The sequence below is a fragment of the Mustela putorius genome, unplaced genomic scaffold (genome assembly GCF_011764305.1).
Source record: "Mustela putorius furo isolate JIRA1106 unplaced genomic scaffold, ASM1176430v1.1 tig00000275_pilon_pilon_pilon, whole genome shotgun sequence".
NCBI classification, from domain to species: domain Eukaryota; kingdom Metazoa; phylum Chordata; class Mammalia; order Carnivora; family Mustelidae; genus Mustela; species Mustela putorius.
The window spans coordinates 21,972,065-21,992,104 of record NW_025421341.1 but is presented as its reverse complement, the minus strand read 5'-3'; the positions used below and the strand labels follow the sequence as shown (position 1 = coordinate 21,992,104).

The 20,040-nt window shown below is 53.9% G+C and overlaps 1 protein-coding gene across 12 annotated transcripts in view; it reads left to right on the top strand.

The window, feature by feature from the left end:
• Positions 1–20,040, top strand: part of TNS1 (tensin 1) — a 198,720-nt gene that overhangs the window by 155,731 nt on the left and 22,949 nt on the right. For 6 of the 12 annotated variants that reach the window (XM_013061545.2, XM_013061542.2, XM_013061553.2 and 3 more), the window contains 6 exons: positions 5,848–5,931; positions 10,316–10,512; positions 11,481–11,556; positions 15,063–15,155; positions 15,757–15,780; positions 16,222–16,260. In XM_013061545.2, coding sequence (XP_012916999.2) covers positions 5,848–5,931; positions 10,316–10,512; positions 11,481–11,556; positions 15,063–15,155; positions 15,757–15,780; positions 16,222–16,260 — 513 coding nt within the window. The remainder of the gene's footprint in view (positions 1–5,847; positions 5,932–10,315; positions 10,513–11,480; positions 11,557–15,062; positions 15,156–15,756; positions 15,781–16,221; positions 16,261–20,040) is intronic. The other 6 variants (XM_013061543.2, XM_013061544.2, XM_013061547.2 and 3 more) reach the window with 6 other exon arrangements.

Below are 20,040 nucleotides of genomic sequence, written 5' to 3'. Positions count from 1 at the left end.
GTAAAGGGACAGGTACACAGGATTGTAAGCTGTACTATGACAGGGGTGGGGACCAAAGCCCTGGAGCTGGAGGGAAAGCAAGGCTTACCAACTGGAGCAATCAGGGAAAGTTTAGAAGTGGTAACTTTGGGGCTGGAGTGCAGATTTTCTAGGCAGAGAGAAGAAGCTCTCTGCAACTGCCTGCTGTCCTCAGGCTTCAGTTCCTGGGGGAAGGTATGGAGAAGCCTGGAGGGAGGGAGGCTTCTATAGACTCAGTTTCCCCCTTGGGCCCTCCCAGAGGCATAACAGAGAAAGGAGGGTGTCCTTAAGGCCAGGGCTCTATCTGAGTGCTCATCCTCTGGTGGGTCCCCTCCAGGTATGTCTCATTTTGGTGGGGAGGCCAAGGTTCCCCTTGTTCAACTTTCCTGTTAGTGCTTGCTTTTGGATGTCTGTGTATGAGCAGCAGGTGCTGAGAAACATAGCTCCATTTCCTACTGGAGAATGGGCTTCATTTCTGGAGGTAGGAGAGGGGATGGGGCAACCAGAGAGCTTACTGGGGAGATCTAGACAAGAAATGGCAGAGTGTTGCAGGGCCACGCTGGGAGGGGTGGGAAGGGCTCTCTACTTTCTTGCTGGCCTAAGGCCATGACCATTCCATGGGGGCAGCCACACTCAGTGGGAAATCCTGTGGGTTTGTTTAACTGTGGAGGTCAGGCCAGGCAGAGGTGGGCTAGAGATGGGGGCTAGGGGACTTTTTGCCAAGCCCCTCAGTGGACAGGAGAAGAGGGGCCTGGGCAGCTGACTCTGCCCTCCACCCCTTCCCCTAAATGTAGGGAAGCTGAGTCATCATATCAGCTGCAGGGTGAGAGGGAGACCCCTCCCTGAGGTTGGACTTTGGCTTTGGGGAAGCAGCTAAGGGCAGGCTGGCTGGCTATTGGGCTGGGTCCAGGACCTGGTGTGGGGGCAGGGATGTTCTGCTATACTTTGGAGCAGAGCATGGTCCCTAGTTCCACTCTCAGTAACTTCAGATTGGCTCTGATGAAAATATTTATGGCATGGAAATTGGCCATCAGGGTTTCACCTCGCCTGGAGAGCTGGTCCAGAAGCACATCATTGCTTTTAACTGAATGTCAAAACACAGGATGAGTAGCTCTCTAATTCTAGAGGTGAAAGGCTTTGTGGTGTGGTCCACATGGGGCTGCCATCTTCTGCTTTTTCCCACCTCTGAGCTCCTGAGAGAAGGACCCTTGGCTTCTTTGTCAGAGGTTTTATTCAAGGGAGAGGAATGGGGACCTCTTACTACTTTATAGAGTTGAGGTAGCCTGGGGAATAGTAACACTCTAACCTAATGATGGACAGATTCTCTGAGGAAGCAGAGTGAATTTGCTCTCCCTACCAGAAAATCCTTCTGTATAGCTCTCCTGGAGCTTGCTGTAAAGGAAGCCGTATCTTAATAGCTCCAGAAGGATGCCCATCTTAATGTGTATCTCCCCTCAGTCTTTCCTCTCCTACCAACTTCTGAAGTCTTGACTGTCAACTTCCATATCCTTAGTTGCTCAGGCTTTGGCTGCCAAGGAGTCATAGGGAGGGAAAGATGTTGGTACAATGTCTCTGTCCCCAATCCTGCTATCATCTTCTCCCCCAACTGTGAGTGAATCAGTCAGGAGAAAGGATTAGATGTAGAGAGGGGACAGATATATTTGGTCCCCAGGGCTATAAAGGGGCCTCTTTGGTCCGTGCTCTGTCATGAAAGTATTTCTTAGGTCAGCAGGTCCTGTTTGCACAAATTCCTCAGTAACCCTGCAGAGTGTCTGCAGTACTTGTGTAAGCAGAGGTGCAAAGGCAGGATCATTGTGTACAACAACCTGGGAGTCAGGCAACAGGCCAGTACCACTTCTTCCTGCTGCTTCTATGTTCTTCTGCAAGAAGCTTGAACATAAGCTTCAGCATGTAACCCAGGAAGCTCAGATCTGAGGGAGAACCCCTTAATGGCCATGAACTGGATCTGGTTTCTCCTGGCTTTTCTCCTGCAGGTCTGCCTTTTCTTCTTTGGCTCAGTACCTCCTCCATACCTCAATACTAGATCCCTGGCTCATTCCATTTTGATCCAATGACTCCTTATCTCTTATTTCAGCTTGGATCTCAGAGAATATAGGGGTAGTTTTCTTAACTTGATAAACAGTAGGTACCAGGAATCTGTAGCGTATGTCACACTTTCTTGTGAAACATTAGAAGCATTCCTGGTACACCAGGGACAAAATAAGTATGCCTGTTATCACCACTATCACTTAACATTGTATTGGCTATCTTAGCCAGTGCAATAAGACAAGAAAAAGAAATAGGAGCCAGAGTCGTTGAGTCCATGTTATCTTATGATCCTGAGTCTGTGACTGGACTGATCTCAGATGTCTCTAGAGGTAGAGATTTCTATGCATGTTGGTGATCAGATGTGCATCTTATCTTTAAGGAGTCTAGAGTTTAGTAAGGGGAGAAAGAACTTGAACTTTAAAATGAAGTCATTCCCAATAGTGAGATATGGAGAAAGTTCTGCAAGGAGTGAAGAAAAAGGAAAGATCAGTATCAGTGGAAGAGATTGAGGAGCATTTTGAGTATGAATTTTAAATAAGAGCCTTGGGAGAAGAATAGGAGTTTGGAAGTGGATGGGGTCATGGGAGAGACAGGGTTCTTGAAGAATACAGGAAAGCATAAGTGTTTGACGAATATAGTAGATTGAGAGCATATTGGCAGTGAGAGAGAGTCAAGGAAGGTAGCCTGGGACCTGCCTCTGGTTGGTCTTAAAATACCAGACTAAAGAGCTTGAATCTTATCTAGTGGCAATGTAGGAAGCTGTGGCCATGTTTTAGTTGGGAGTATGCCATGATCAGAGCTATAATTTAGGAAGATGTATCTGGTGGATCTGGGCAGGAAGAATGCAAAATAGGAGAAACTCTGAGTTGGGAGATGTCATTGTTTATTAAGTAGACTGGGTCAGGCAATTGTATTAGGGTGCTGACCATGGAGATGAAAAAGAAGAGATGGGTGCCAAGGATACTATAAGAGTAGAGCCAATGTACTTACAAACTGATTGGGTGTAGGGGTGAAGGAGAGGAAGACATCAAAGAGGATTCTGAGGCTCCATGAATAGGAACAGAATGCTAGTTCCATTAATAAGCCAGGAGTTAGGAGGAACAGATTTCATATAAGATGAAGACATCAGTGTTCCTTATTTTGAGTTTGAGGTGACAGTAGAGCCTGTACATAGACATGTATGGTAAGCAGCTAAACATCTGGAATTGGAGCCTGAAAAAATAGAAAAAAACTATAGAATTTGGAGTCATCCTCAAAAGACATGGGTTAAAGCACTGGCCATGAATGAACTCTCTATGTCAGAGGGCATGGAGAGAAAAGAACTTAGGATGAAATGGCTATGAGAGGAATGGAGGGGAAGGGGGCTGAGAAGAAACGTTCAGGACAGTGAGAGAAGACAGGGACAGTGGGTCACCACAGAAGTCAAGACAGAAAAGGATTTCTAGGAGCGGGGGTGGGGGGTTCACAGTGTCACTGGAGAGATCATGAGGAGGAGGACTGAATTCACTGGGCTTTCCAGTTAGGTGGCCCCAGGGATTTTCAAAGACATATTTTCAGTAGAGCAGTAGTGGTAGAAAGCAGATGGCAGGATTGAGGGGTGAGTGCAGAGAGGCAGTGCAGCCAGGATGACCACTGTTCTTTTGAGTGGTTGTATGATAAAAGCAAAGAGGATGGTAGCTGAAGAATGCAGGCTGATATGAAGAGCCTATTTCCCCCCCCCCTCTAAATATAGAAGCCATGAGAATGATTTTAGAGGAGAAGCAGAAGTTGAATATGGAGGGAATAGAAAGAAGAAAAAGATGGAAGAGAAAGAAAGAAGTTGCTAGAATAAGACCAATAAGGAAGGACGAGGGGATATAGGCCTAGGAGCCCAGGGGGATGATTAAGGCTCAATGAGGAGGTGAGATACCTTCTTGTGGAGTAAGAGTGAAGGATGAATACAGATATAGGGAAATATATGTGTCAAGCTTTGGGACCTCGAATTGAGAACCCAACTTTTACATTTCATCATGGAAAGAGGAGATTACATCCAGGTCCATTCAGTCATTCATTCAGCGTGCATTCCTCGTCTGTGTTAGTCTAGGGTCTGGAAAGATGGTGGTAAACAAAAGAGGTAAAAACCCTTGCCTTCATGAGGGAGGTGGACAATAAACACATAAGCGAATACATATATAATCTGCCAGATGGTGGTAAGTGGCACAGAGATAAAACGAAGCAGGAAAGTGTCAGGAGTTGAGAGTGGGTAGGTGGTTGCACTTGACATAGGATCAGGGAAGGCTGCCCTGGCAGTGAGGGGATGTACAGATGGAACAGCAAATGCAAAGGCCCTGAGGTTGAGGTGTACCTGATGTGAGGTGTGGAGTAGGGCTTGAAGTCGAAGAGGTAATGGGCCTGGATGCCAGCTTGTAGGGGGCCTTATAGGTGATTCTAAGAGCTTGGGCTTTTACTCTGTGTGCTGTGCGCACAGCAGTGATGTCATCTGACTTGTTCTAAAAGAATCGGTGTGGCCAGGATGGAAGGGAGGTAGATGGTGAGGCAGCTGCTGTGGAAATGGTGAGAAGTGCTTAGGCTGTAGACAGTCTGGGAGGTGGAGCCATCAAGGCTAGACGTGGGAAATGAATGAGAAAAGTCAAGGACAGCTCTAGGGTTTTGGACCCGAGCAACTTAAGGATGGAGTTGCTCCTTGCTGAGATGGGTAAGGATGTGGGAAGAGCAGACTTGGAGGAAACGTCGGCAGTGTGATTTTGGCCATGATAGTTGGGAGATACCCTCGAAGCTGCCATGGGGAGAGGTTGGAACTTAGAAATGTGGGCATCGTGATACCGGGACATAAGGTTGCCAGTGTATGGTGTCATGTGAAGTGTGACACGTGTGGTTGCACCTGGGGGGAACACACGTGCAGCAGAGGTCCCAGGGCTGAGTCCCAGAGCCTCTTGCATTTGGCAGTTGGAGGCATGAGAGGGAAGTGGCCAAGAAGCTGGTGTGGATTAGCTTGTGAGGCGGTGTGTTGGGGAGGGAGCAGGGTTTCCTGTGCAGCCCCCGTGGGAACAGGGAGTCAGTGAATGCGGATAAAAGGAGGGTGTAGCAGGTCTTCATAGTGCATTAAGATGGGCTCATTTTAAGGACTTTCTGGTGGTGCCCAGCAGCCTTGGGCAGGAGTAGGAGTGGAAGGGACTCCAGGGAAGAGGGTTACAGAGGTGGGGGTGAGGGAAGGATGAAGGGCAGGGGGATGCTAGGATGCTAGGGACTGTGGCCCTTGGGCTCAGGCTGGTAGGGTCACTGCTGGGTCCAGAGGAGGCAGGTGACCACGAGAGGACAGAGGTCCCAGGATGGGGCCGTGCTGACTGTGAGGACAGGTGAGTTGTGGGACAGTAGGATTGCTCGCCTGGTCCCGGGCCAGCACCTGCTTGCCCCTTGCTGGGGTTAGAAAAGTGAGAGATGTGGCATCCTGAGGGACAGCAGGAGGTCCACCTGCCCACTGGGGAAGCAAGACCCCGGATTCACCCTCTCTTCTTGTCTCACACCCTCCCACCTCCCTCCAAGCGTGTGGCCAGATCCCAGACTCAGAACACCAACTAATCTTGATTTTCTCTTTGTTTCTGTTTTGTTTCGTCTTGTTTAATGCCTCGTCCCTTGCGTTCTCCGTGTGTTCTGTGTCCATCTGTCCTCTGTGCCGTGGGCGTGGTGCCTCCCTTGCCTGGTGTCATCCCCTCCCTGCCCCCCGCCTTCTCTTCCCGCTTGCCTCCCTCCCTGCCGGCTCCCTGGGGTCGGGGTGGGCAGCATACAACGCCAAGCTGCAGGGCATGGGACACACCGGCTTCCAGCTGCGTCCTCTCCACCGGCTCCGATCTTCCTCCCTCTCCGGTTGGTTCCCCTCCACCCCTTCCCCCTTACCAGTCTCTGGCCCTCACTGTAGCTCTCAGCTTCTCTTCCCTTCTTTCTCATGGACTTCTTCTAACCTTTGCCCGCTCTCATCCTGGGTCATTTTTCCCATCCCCCTTGCCTTTCTTCCTCCTCCTTCTGTCCTCTTCTCTCCGTCTCTTCCCATTCTCTTTGCCCCGCCCCCTGCCCCCGCTTCCTTACACCCCCCCACCCCCGCCACAGCCTACTTCTCCCTCCTGCCTCTCTCAAGACTCTCTCCCCCTTCTTTCTGCATGAGCGAGTGCTCCCACTTCTGCATGGACACAGGCCTGATGCTTTTGGCTTTGGCCTTACTTGCTAGGAACAGGGTCTGGGGTGACTAGATGAACTTTCAGGCTCCCCACGGACACACATGCCTTTGTAGTAAGTGTGCTCGGTGAGGGCGGGGACAGCCCAGCCCTCTGGCCACCCTGGCCAGATGACCCAGGCTGCTGGGCCAGGGTCTCAGCAGGAGCCAGGCTGTGCTTTGCATGGGTCACCAGGCTCACGACAAAGAGTGGCGCCCTGGCACCTGCTGTTCTGTCTACTCTTGAGCATGGTCCTCTGGGGACACGGCTCCCCCTCTGACCTCATCCCGAATCTCTGATCCCAGGACCCATGTCCAAGAGTCAGAAGCCCTGGGTGTGGTCCGGGCTCTGCCAGTGACCACCTCTGTGACCCTGGGCAAGTCTCGTAGTTACTCAGAGCTCCATTTCCTACCATGGAAAAGGGAGTCATCATAGCCTACCATGTATATTTTGCATGATGGCTTGACGTGCCCCAATATGCCCGCATGGAGGGTGATGCCCACTAGCATCTGCCCATAGGCTGTTAGCTCTGGGAGGGAGTTGCCCCATCATTTTCCCTGCCCCTCCAAGCCTGGAGGCCTAGGGGAGAGATAGGCCGTGCTCAGGTTCCCCCCAGGTCATGGCCTTGAGCACTTCCAGGAAAAGGTGTAGGGGTAGTGGGGATTTTTGACTCCTAAGGGCAGTATCTGGTGTTTGCCTAGACCCTCCTCTTCCCAGTCCATGGAAAAAGGGGAGATGGCTCTAGCAGAATGCCCCCTGTCCGCCTCCTCTCCCTTCCCTTCACCCCTTCTCGGCCCAGTGGTGGGGAGCGCAGTGTTCAGTCGGACCTGGGCGTTGGGGGCAGATCTGGGACAGTGGGCCTGTCCCGAGGGGAGCTGGCTTGGCTTGCCCTGGGGCTGCTAGTGTGATCGCTGCCGTGTGGCTTTCTGGTGCCCTGGCCCGGCAGGTGGCCTCCCGGAGACCCTGGCTTTCGGAGCCCCAGGCATGCTGTTGGACACCCAGCCCCGTCGCCTGGAGCTGAGGAATCCAGGCTTTTGGAATTCGGAAGGCTGGAAAGAAGAGCTGGGTCTGCGGGGGTGGCCGTGACCAGTCTGGGGGCCAGCGGGGGGATAGGGGCGGCGTGTGATGAAACCTGACTCCAGGCGTTTGTCTATGGGACTCGGGGCACCTGTGCTTTGCCAAAGTGGGTGTTTGGGTGTGTGCTAGGGCTGCAGCCCCCAGAGGTCAGTGTGTGTGTGTGTGTGTGTGCGCGCGCACACGCATGCGTGTAGGGAGTGGAGCACATGGACACAGAGGCCTCGACAGAGACAGGGAACCAGGCCAAGTGACCGAGAAAGTCCTGGGGTTGAGGGTGGTGGTGTGGAGGTGTGTGGCAGGGACTAAACCTATTTTTAGCATCGGTCAGTCTCTGGGACATGAGGGAGGGGTGTTGTCTCTGTGACACTGGCTGTTAGCTTGTGTCCAGCCGTCCCAGCTTGGCTGAGGAACAATAGGACTCTCTTCCCTCCCCGCTGCCATGCCCTGTCTCCCCTCCTGTAGAGAAGGACAAGAGAGAGGGGACATGGCTCTCCAGCGCTCTGGGGCATATCTGGGCCTGCCAAAGGGAACAACAGTGAGATACTGTGTTCAGAGAATGTGAGAGGCTCTGACTGGCCACGGGTGCCATGGGGCACGCTGCAGGGAGAGCGGCCATCTCCGTGGGAGTGGAATGTGGGGTCTTTCCCTTCTGCAGAGTCCAGCTCTTTGGGGGTCACCCGGTCTATCTCTCCCCCCGCCACGGGACTTGAGGAGGTGTGGTTGTTCTCAGATAGCTGACTATACCAGGATCTCGCTTCCTCTGCTGTTGAGAAGCCCCTCTCGGGCAGTCTGGCCCCTTCTCAGCTCAGCACCTGACTGGAGGGTGCTTCTGGGCAAACTGGAGAGCGTTTTCTCTGTCCCTCGGGGAGATTTAGGGCCTCGAATGGAAACAGACCCACTTTTCAAGGGCAGACATCAGATCCCCAACCAGGGAACCCAGCCACCCCTTGCAAAGGCACAGGGATCTGCCAGAAAGAGGCTGCTGGGCTGGGTGAGCCGGAACTGAAACCAGCCCTAATGCATTTCTTTTAACCTTGGAGCTGAACTTAGCTCCAAACCCCTAGAGCCTTTCCCAAATGGGCCTCCTTTGTCACAATTATTATTAGAAAATCAATGGTTATGTCTGTTTCTTTCTAATGTTTTTGCCAGGAATGAAACACGCGGCAGCTCTGGACCAGGCCGCCCAGGAGGCAGGGACTCGGTGGAGGTGGGAAAAGTGGGGCGCAGGCAGGAAGATCCTGCAAACATGGCATGGTGCTCAGGGCAGCCTCTTCTCTGATGGCTGGGACCCTGGGGTGGCTGTGGCCTGGGGTCTCAGGAGCTGCCCAGCCCTGGGAGAGCCTGCTGCGTCTTTAATCTGGCTTGATGGTCCTATCCTGGTCCTAACAGACCATTGTTAGGACTGGGTAACCTCCCATTTTTCTATTTGGAAAATCAGGGCATTTTAAGAGGAGGGCTTATTTGCTTTAAGTCAAGCGGTTTGTGAGTCTGGTTCACTGTCCCTTCCAGGGCTCTTTTCTCTTGGTTGAGATAGCAGGCAGGCTGTCCTGAGTTGTAGAGTCCCAAGAGGAGGCTTGAAACCTCCCCCCATGCTCCCCCATACACCAGTCCTGCTGCCATCCGGATGGGGCCCCCAGCTATGTGATCGGATGAGTGCGTGTCTCCGAGGGACTGTGTGTGCGTGTGTGTGCGCGTGAGTGAGTGTGTGTCCTCCCCTAGTCTGGCGTCGGCAGCCTGCTGTTCATGACAGGTCAGAAGGCTTCCCAGCCTGGGATTTTCATGGCAGCCTTAGCGGCTGTGCCAGGACCCAGAGCAGGGGACACGCAGACCCCACCATGGAGGGCAGGTGATTCAGTCTGGAGCAGGCCTCACAGGCACATCCTGGGGGGACCGGTGGTGTGTGTGTGCGTGCATGCAGGTGTGTGTGTGTGTGCACAGAGTGCTACGGGACAGGGCGTCCCGATGTGTCGGCCACAAGGCCGGCACAGCCAGGGTCCCACGTGCCTTCTGGTGCAGCCCAGAACTTCCCCTCACTTAACCTACTCCTGCAGGGTGTGGTGAAGGCAGAGCTGCGGATGTCCTCACACAAAATCCCGAAGACAAGAAGCCTATCTTGGCTTCTGGGCCGTGGGGAGTACGTTTTCTAGGATTCTGGAGCCAGCTCAGAGAGGCTCAGCCCAGCTGCGGGGAGACAGAGTAGGAAGGAAGGCGGGCGAGGCTAACAGCCTGGGGAATGGAAGGGAATGCAGAAAGGCAGATGGAGCGCATGACTTCAGGCCCTTGGCCTGATGCTCCAAGGGGAGGGGAGGGGCGGGGCGGGAAGCTGGACCATCTTTGGGGCGCAACGAGGGGAGTGTAGACGAGAGGCCAACATAAAGGCGGTTGGTAAAGGTTGTCAGAGGTGCACGGGAGGAAGGCTGGGGAACCCCAGAGAAGGCCAGCAATATTCTAGGGTCTAGCTGGGGCTGGGGACTTCATGACAAGGCTTAGTCATTTCTTTGTTTCTTCTCGGGAGCGCCATCTGCGAGATGATGCATGATTTGCTCTCTCCCAAGTTCTTCCCCGCGGGCCCGATGTTGCTTGTTGGTTGATGCAGTCACCTTGGAGATGGTCTCTCCTCTCCCCATCTTCCCTCACTTGCCTGGAAGCCCTGGCCCTCGGCCTCCAGGGTTTGAAAGGCATTGACATCTGTTTCTCGTATCAGCCCTTTGTGCTTTGGGCCCCAATCCTGTGCAGGGCGGAGAATCCTGGGGAAGGCCAGCCCCACCTCAGTGGATCCCCCACCCTGCAGAGGAAGCCTGGGGTGTGGGCAGAGGGAGGCAGTGGGGAGTCCGGAGGTGAGACAGGCCCAGCTCCAGTGTGGACCCTGGCTGAGACACACCTCCTCCTCTGGGGAACTGGGCCTGATCGATCCTTTCTCGTCTACAATGCTCATTGCCCTCTCTGCCCCGCATTCCTCCCAGGGGTGCAGGCTCGGGAGAAGCAGCCTGCAGAGCCTCCCGCCCCTCTCCGGAGGCGGGCAGCCAGCGATGGACAGTATGAGAACCAGTCTCCAGAACCCGCATCCCCCCGTAGCCCTGGGGTTCGTTCCCCTGTCCAGTGTGTCTCCCCTGAGCTGGCTCTCACCATCGCCCTCAATCCTGGAGGGCGACCCAAAGAGGTGAGTCCTTGGGCTGCATCCTGTGGCCAGAGAGAGAGGAGTGGAGCCCGCCTCAATGGTCTAGGAGTCACAGTGTCACCTGCGTGGCCCTGCCCTATCAGGAAACTCAGTCCTCACCCCTGTCTCTTCTCTGGCACATGGAATCTGGCATTTCCTCCCTAAATAGCTTATATGCTCCCTCTTTTTTAGATTAACACTGAGATCAAAGTTCCCTCCTTGATTCCTAAAGAGTGCTGTTTAGTAGGATGGTAAGGGTACGACACAGATGACCACAGTCTCTAAGCTCCCAGCCAGGCCCTATAGACTGACAAGAGTGGTTTTGAATTCTTTCTAGGTGTGGGTTTCCTTGGGAGATCTAATTTCAATGCCAAAATGTCTGTCTGTCATGGGAGGCAGTCTGTCATGGGAGGCAGTAGCTCTCACACTTCAAAGACCACCAGGGAGCTTGAGAAAAATGTTAATTCCCAAGTCCACCTCCAGAGATCCCAGCATATTAGATCTGGGGCAGGGCCTAGGAATAGGCGTTTTAAACATCCATGCTGGAAGATTCTGATATGAGTGACCCATGTCCCATAAAATCCAGGCTAGCGAGTCATTCTGGCTAAAAATGGCTTTTGGACATCTTTTCTCTGCTGCCTTCTGGCAGGACCCGAGTCCCCCACCCCCAGCCCCATTCTCTTTGGCCCTGTTGCGGAATATTTCCAAGGCAAGTGTTCCTGATTTCCACCCGTGCTGGATCATGGCTTTGCAAATAGAACTTCTGGTTCTCTCAGTGACAAAGGAGTTGGGGTTGGGGGGTGGGCCATGAATGGCCAGGATCTCCCTTTAAACATTGTGGTTCCTCGAGGAGGGGTGGTTGGTAGGGCTGGCAAGGGGACATGTGGGCTTGTTACCTGGTAAACCGTGCTCTTCAGAGTCACAGCTACCAGTGGGCCTCCCCTTCCACCTCCCCTCTTCTTCTCCCGCAGCCCCATCTGCACAGCTACAAGGAGGCCTTTGAGGAGATGGAGGGAACCTCCCCGACCAGCCCACCGTCCAGTGGGGGTAAGAGCTCCTCACTAAGCCTGTCTTCCCTGGGTCCCCACAAGGCTCTCTCTCAGCCCCGGCCCGAGTAAGCACCTTGGGTTTGTGGGGAGATGCTGACGGAGGGCAGGGCTGAGATCTGTCGCTCTGGGTCTAGATGGCTCGTTTCAGTTCAGCATCCCTGTCCGACTCCTCTTCCTTCCACTGTCCACACACACACATGTGGGTGTGCTGTAGCCACCCCCCACATCGGGATCCTACTGACCTTCTGCGGGGTCTCTGGCCTCCCAAAGTCTAGAATTTTCCTAATCATTGAGAGGTTTTGCATCTTGTGTGCAAAACTCCACCCTCCCATCCTAAAGTGACTCTCGGTGACCTGCTGTGTATCTCTGATCTTCTGTACCCCTTGAGCCCCATTTCTATCTACATCCGGGCACCTCTTCCATTTCACGCAGCCTACTAAGTTTTCATCAGGGGAAGAAAGGAGTCCCCAGATCATCTATCCTCAGTGTCCGGGCAGGAATATTCAGTCTCTAGCCCGTGATGGACTCATGGGAGAGGCAAAGCCTTGATGGACAGAGGCCTTTCCATCCAAAGAGAAGATCTGGATGTGTGCAGGGCTGGGGTTGTGTACCTTATGGTAGACGAGATGGAGAAGTTGGAAGTGGGGTAGCCGTGGAATGACAGCGATGGAACGTGCCTGAGAAGGACTCAGGGTCCCCGTGGCAGGCCTGGGGCAACCAAGGAAGGAGAGACCAGGGAGGGTGGAGGGTGAGGACGGAGACCAGAGCTGGCAGTATGTATATTCTCCCGAGGGCTTGTATGGGCTGCTGTCTGGGGCACGCAGGAAGCCAAAGCTGGGAGTGGAAGCCATGACCCTCCCCAGGGTAGCGTGGCCCAGTGGAGATCCAGCCCAAGTCACATTTGCGATGGAGCATTTTCTAGTGGCTGCATTGAAAAACATCATAGAAAACTGGAGAAGTAAACCGTAATATTTTTTTGTTTAACCCCAACCGTCTAAAACATTATCATTTCAACAGATAGATCAAGATAAAAATATTAATGAGATATCTTACAAACTTTTAAAAATTTTTATTGAGATTCAATCAGCCAACACATCGTACCTCATCATTAATTTCAGATGTCATGTTCAATGATTCATCAGTCGCCTCTAACGCCCAGTGCTCTATCTTTAAAAAATTTTTTTAATGTGAAAAGAGGCTGGTGAAATTACTTTTAAGATGTTTTACGGAATTCGAAAGATCTATTATATTATAATTTCAACATGGAATCAATATAAAGAGATACATCGCATTCGTGTTTCCTACCAAGTGTTTGAGACCTGGTATGTGTTACACCTGGAGCGGATCTCAATTCTGATTGGCTGTACAGCCGTCACCATCCTGCCTGCCATCTCAGACAGTGTGCGCCCAGGGTGGGCTACCCAAGAGGCAGCTCCGTGGCCTTTTGTGACTCCCTGGAATCGCTCTCCCTCCTGAGGGTGGTCTTAACCCGCCACCCTCCCGCATGCTCGGATTCACTGTTGGTCCAATCAGCCAGGATCTTGGGCATCACCCCATGTGGGATGGAAGCCATCCGGGCAGAGTCAGGCTTAGGTTTTGTCATATGTGTCTGTTCCTGTTCTTCACTCGCTGCCCTGGCCGGCCCTGCTGCCCTAGCGGGGAGAATAAGTCAGAGGTTTCATCAGTGCACAGGGTTGGGAGAGAGGACAGGGGCGGAGAAATGCAAGGAATTCCTCTCTCGGGAAGCAAAAACCTTGCCTGGCTTCGGGGCCGCCCACTCGTCTGTTTCAGCAGAAGAGCCCGATGCCAGGGGACGGGGGCACGAGCGACTAGGGAGCTGGAGGAGCTGGAGGTGGAACCAAGAGAAACCTCCCCCTGCCTCACGTCCTCTTCGTCTTGTCTCAGTGGTCGCCCTGTGCCTCTGCAGCACCTCCTTTACCAACACATGCTGGCCTGTGGGCTGGAGATGCTCCATGGGTGTTCAAGGGACTGTGGTCTCTGAGGCTGGGCTCATTCCTCCATGGTTAATTACATTCAGATTTATTCATTCATTTAACAAACATTAATAAGGTCTATTGCAAGACGCCATTTTTAGTAATGGGCAGGGGGGCAGAAATTGAATCTTTGTGTGGTGTGTGTGTGTGTGTGTGTGTGTGTGTAAGGAGAGGGAGGGATAGAGACATGCAAGCTTAGCCTTACCTTTTTACTGGGATGTTTGCATTTGTACACATTTGTCCCCTCTGCTGTGTTATGTCCACTGGACATCTGAGGACGGTGTGCGGACACAGTCTGCCCCATCCAGGGCCCTCTGATTTCTCACTATTTCTGTGTGTACCTGTGTATACACCCACATGTGCACAGAGAAGCTATGTATGTTGCTTATAGTGAGAGACTGTAGCTTTTTGTTTCCAGTGGGTCTCTCTGTCTTTTGGGGAAAGGAGGAGGGGTCCAGGAGGGTCCTGGGGCTGCCGTGTGGGGACCAGGCACCCGAGGGCTATAGCTCATTTGTTGGGGCCATTAGTGTGTGGCAGGCAGGCTTGGGCTCTGGCTAACCTGTGTGGCTGCCTGTCCTCAGGGCCGGTGGCCTCTGCATGCTCCCAGCAGCCGTGATAGGAGACATGGCAGCTGCCCCCGAGAAATCGTGTGACTGGGCATACCAACCACCCTACCATTCAGCTTGGAGTGCCATTCAGCACGTCCTTGGCTGGTGGGACAAGGCTGACGGCCCTTTCTGACCTTGCGTGTTCCATGACACCTCTAGCCCAGCCAGGCAGCTTGGAAGGGCCCTGGGGTTTGCGCAGGGAGTTGGTGCTCTTGCCAGAGGAACACCGAGGTTTTGGGGGTACAGAGAGCCCCACACTGAGAAATTCTCTCTTCCTGGGGTTTACAAGTGGCATGGTCGGCTGGGGGTCAAAGACCTCCAGCCGAGGGCTGCCCAGGGGTCTGAGGGTTGGCATGGCTCCCCCCGTGATCCCTTACTCCCTCCGTCCTTTACAGGATGTGCCTTCTTGTTTTCCCATTTCCTTTTGTTCTCTAAGCCCACCCAAGTGCACAGTGTGGAAGGACTTGTGTGTGTGTTGGGGGAGCGAAAGGATGAGGGAAGAGAGAATATAATCCGGAGGAAGTCAGAGATAGCCAAGGAAAGCCGTGTGTATGTTGTGAGCTATGGCGACGTAAGGGGACCGCAGTGATGCCCCTGGGGGCCCCAGGATAAAAGTTATTTGCTCAAGGTTGAGGGCCAGGGCCGACTTGAGGGGCATTTGCTGACTTTTTCACTCTACCGGTGGAGCTGTGGAGAAACACGGAAACAGGAAAGGGCCGTGGGAGCAAGGGAGGAACCGCTGGGACTGGGGCCGGCTCCTCTGCCCTCCTTCCTGCCGCCCTGCCCTCACCGACATGTCCTCACTCAAGGGGGTCCCCGTTCCTGCCCCCCCTTTTCCTCTCCCCACTCCTCCCTCATCACCAGGCTCACTCCCCGTGTCTCCTCTCTTCTTCTTGGCACAGTGCGCTCCCCTCCAGGTCTGGCTAAGACACCCCTGTCTGCTCTCGGCCTGAAACCCCACAACCCAGCAGACATCCTGTTGCACCCTACAGGTGGTGAGTGACTCCAGCTGGAAGGGAGGCGGTCGGGAGGCCAGAGGGAGGAGTAGGGGTTGGAGGACCCCTGTGGTCCGGGGCCGAGCCTCGGGATCTCATCAAAAAATGCCCAGAGATGATGGGTCCTCAGGACCCTCTGGAAACAAGAAAGCCTGGCTTTGTGCCCACAGTGCGGTCAGTCCTGAGGACGGGGGCTCTCTGCAGGGGTTGAGGGGGATAGGTCCCTCTGCAACCTCGTGCCCATGGACAGGTAGGGTCAGTGCCGCTCCAAAGGGGCTCTGACTTGGGGATTTGGACGCTTGGCCTCAGTTTCCTTGGAGTTGGTTAGCTCCCTGCCAGAAGCCTGGCTCTATCCCCCCGTACACACACACACACACACACACACACACACACACACACCTGTGCGCGTGCACACACACCCCAGTTCCCACCTCCCACTTCCTCACCACATCCCCCAGCTCCCCTCCTCCCTGTGGGCAAGGGGAGAGTAGAGGGCGCTGGTCCCTGAGTGGCCATTTTGAACAGGCTGAGACCAGAAGGTCGTCTCTGGTTTTAGGGCTGGGCTGGGGCTCTTGGGGCCAACTTTGCTTTTCTTCCTTAGTCGCCAGAAGACTGATCCAGCCAGGTAGGAGGGCAATGACACGCATGTGTGACCCACATGGACACACGGCCGGCACAGCCTCCCCCTTGGGAGGTGTCTGCATGGCCGCAGACACTGAGTCACCGGGGAGCACAAGGGGCCTGGGGCTTCCTCTCACCAGCCAGCACACTTCTGCTTGAGATGCAAGCCCCAGGCATACGGGCTGGGAGTGGGGGCCGTATGTGTCCTGAGCTATGTGTCCTGAGCCCGCAGGGCCGTGTCAGGGTGGACCTCACCTCTTACCCTGGGCTCCTCTGCCCCGGTCTCACCCCTGCTTTCCTGCCTCTTTTTTCTCAGCGGATTGTCTTTCAGGAAATAATCTCTGTTAATCGATCTCTCTCTCTCCTTTCTGCTTTTCCTCTCCTCCTCACCTGCCTCTCTTTCCTGCCTCTCCTTCCTCCTACCTCTCCTCTCATCTTCCTTCAGAGGAGGATGAGGGGAAGGTGGTGACCGAGCTTCCCAAAGGTAAGTGTGGCTTTGCTGTGTGGCCGCTTCCTGCTCTCTGGGTCTGGGAATGGCCATTCTTGAGTAGCTTGCCCGGGCTGGCTCAGGTGTAGCTCTCTTTCCTGACAGGTCTCAGATGACTGGGCACATATCCTATTGTCCCCCCTACCCCCACCCCTTGATGAGCTGTCACTCACCCTGGATGTTGCCTGAGTTCTGACAGGCAAGCTGGGTTGGGGTTCAGGCATAGCCAGCTCCAGGCGCCAGGGCGGTGCCATCTGGTGTCGACCCCCACCTCAGCCGCACCCCCGCTAGCTTGCCTGGGGGTGCTGCCAGCCCCCTCGATGGGCGAAGGGATGCATGTTCTTCTGCTGCCTGGGGGCACTCCATATGTGTCACTCAAAGCAGGCCTTCTCAGCAGTCTTAGCCGAGAGTAGGCTGCTTGAAGCCCGTGCTTGGGGCTTATCAACACAGATGGTAGGAAGTCTGTCCTTCTGGGAGCTTGGATGCCACTGGGGTTCTCAGAACAGCGATGGGTCCACTCCCACATGAGTGAGTCGGGACACCCATGCACATAATTTTGATAGTTTCCTGGAGTTCGCATGCTTGTGGCTCAGCTTAACCCTCGATTTAGATGAATTCTGTGTTGTACGTGAAGCAGGGAATGGGACGTAAGCAGAGAGGGGACTTGATTGGGTTGGAGGCCTTTAACTTATTAGGGACAGAATTCAAATGACAAGTCAGAGCATGAGGTGAAATGAAGAGGGTGCCAGCCTAGGCCTTCTGTGTGTGGCTCTGGGCATCTGTGTCCTCCTCTCCTTCACTAGGGGGCCTTGGATCGGGGCGGGGAGGCTGAGGTCCCTTCCAGCTCTGACGTGTTAGATGTTTTGACCTCCCACCTGGGTCCTGGTTCTCTGCAGCCTGGTTTCCTTAAAGGTTCTATCAGCCTTTCTCTCTCTCTCTCTTTCTTTCTTTACCCACAAACACTCTTAGTGGGAGGGTCTGAGGGGAGATTATCCCAGGAGCTGACAGGCCCTGGATGCTGTGTTTTCCCCTTGGGGACGATGCTTCAGAGAAGTGAGTATTAGCAGTTATGAACTGAGACCTGCCCATTTTGCCTCACAGATGCCTCTCAGCCTTCAGGGCCCCGAGGCCTCCGGCCCTCTTCCCTGTGTCCTGGAGCCACAGAGTTTGGAGGGGAAGGTTCTTGCAGATCTCCTCAGCTATACCCATCATTTTCACGGATGGGGGGCTGAGGCCTGTGTTGTGGGGTTGGGAGTCTGGGGCTTCTGCCCCAGGCCACAGTGAGGAGACAGCAGGACCCAGACTGGACCTACTCTTCTCTGTCTCCTCCTCATCCAGGGGCTATTTCAAGGCCCTCCTCCTGCTTCCAGGCACCGTGCCCTGGGATTCCAGCGTGGGGTTGGAATTGCTGTTGCGGCCTGGGGGGTGGGGCAGGAGAGGGGCAGGCAGCAAGGCTGTGGGCAGCCTGTTCCATTTTTCCTGACTCATGTACCACCTCCCGGGTCAGACTAAAGCACATTCTTTGCTGACCCTCTGAAGTGTGGCTTGATTTCCCTGCTGAGACTTTGATGAGAAATTCAGAAAAAGATGCCTGTGAGGAAAAATGATCAGAGGCAGGATTACCTAGCCAGAGGAAGAGCAGACTTTAAGGGAATCTGCTCTGGTCAAGGCACTGTACTTAATGTTTGTCATGCATTCATTGTCTCATTCACTGATTCATTTATTCAGTATTTTATGTGCCTACCTGTGCCCTGGGCCTGGCTCCGGGAATGTAGTGATAAGCAGGACTGTGATTCCTCATCTCATGGAGCATAGGCAGGAGCAGAAGCCAGAATTAAATTACTTGGAATTACATATTGAGAGAGTGCTCCAAAGGGAAGGGATATAGTTTAGGAGACTTTCTAGCCAAGAACCTGACTTTGGCTGAAGAAGTAAGATGTGAGGGTGAGTGACTTTAACTTGGTGAAACTGGCAGGTGAGAAGAGCATTCCATTTGGAGGAAAAGCATGTACGAAGGCCCTGGGGTTGGAGAGGATTGCATTTCCCCCCCCAGGAATAATATAATCAGTGAGGCTGAGAGTAAGAGGGAGCTAGCAGATGGAGCAAGGGGGAATGTGGTCCGGATGAGGTTCAGCAGGCAGGAGTAGGACCATGTAGGACCATCGTCACATCATCTTGTTTAGCAATCACAGATGCATCCAAAAGAAAGTGGTAGGAACCCCATTTTACCAATGAGGAGATGATGTTTAGGGCTGTTAAATGTCTTGTCTAAGGCCTAACACGGTCAGTCAGGGGCACGGCTGAGAGCGAATGCCAGATCTGTGGAGGCTGCCCCCTTTTCCATGTGACTGTGCTGGGCACAACCTCTAAATAGTGGGCCTGGGGACTGGGCACTCTCCTCTATGAAGGAAGGAGAGGAAGAAAGCCTGCAGCAGTAAAGACATGAGGTCAGCATCAAGAATATCTTCCCAGATGAAACAGGGAAAGAAGGTGTGGAGGCTTCTTTTGGTTAGATTCTGTACGGATGACCAGGTGACTAGACCCTTGGGGGTGGGTGTGCAGTGGCAGGAAATGCACCTCGGGGTAGGGGTGAAGAGCTGACCGCGCCCTGGGCCTGGTGGGGCCAAGTCACTCTTCTGCTTCCTTCTGCTCTCAGCAGCCAACAGCCACTTAGAGTAAGTCTGAGTTCTGGAATGTTCCATGTGAAGCACCCTTGGGCCCTACCTCTCCTACTCTTCCCATCTCCTTTGGGTGCAGCTGCCCCAGGACTGGACGAGAGGAGGAAAGTAGCAGGAGGGGGTGGGAGAGAAGGGTGGAGGGACACAGGAGCGGGTGTGGCCAGGACAGAGGCAGGCGCCGGGAGGGCTGCTTAGAAATGCTGGTGTGGGGTGAAGCAGGAAAGAACGAGAGGGAGCTTCCCCATCTCTGTTACTTGATCCTGGCTGCGCAGGTGAGTAGTCTCATTCCCCTTGTACAGATGAGGAAACTGAGTCCCAGCAAGTTTCAGCAGCCTGGCTCAGGTCACCCCCTCCAGGAGTTGAAAGAAGGGGGATCCTGTGGTTGGGAAGAGAGAAAAAGCCAAAGAATAAGCAGAAAAAGGAGGTGTTTTCAATATAACTGAGTCTGAAACTGGGGAAACTGTTTTTGGCCCTAAAGATTGGTCTTGAACAGTTCTGGAGATGGACTCCAGAAAGGAAGTAACTTCCCGAAGGTCCGTCCTGCTCTGGGCTCATGAGAAACAGAGGACTTGGTTCCTTTCTGTCCCCTGGGTGGGCCTGGCAGGCCAGGAAGGGGTGACAGATGGTAGCGGACTAGCCGAGCAGAGACGAGGATGGTGGTGTGTCAGGACCGGGGAAGGGTGGGGAACAGGTGAGGACAGGACCGGGTGGGCTGGGTCGCTGAAATCCTGCAAGCCTGGGAGTGGAGCCCTGGGGCTGGTTGGCCTCTGAGCCTGAGGACTGTTTCCTGCCGTGTGGAAGGAAGGCAGATGCTGCTTCTCCCTGGGGAAGCGATCCTGTTCCCTGAGTTCAGGCAGAACTCTCGTCTGGCTTCTGTGGTTTACAATCCGGTGGCCGTGGGGAAGGGACGATGACACGGATGCCTCACGAATGTGACCACACTGGGCTTCCTGACAGCCCAGAATTTCTGATCCGCCATCCCACCGCCACCCTGTGCCAACTATGTGCAGGCCCCCGGCCTGGAGCTCAGGCTGTCACGTTCAGGCCAGGAGCGGTGAGTGGAGACATAGCCTTGGGTACCGGCAAGCAGGTGGGATTG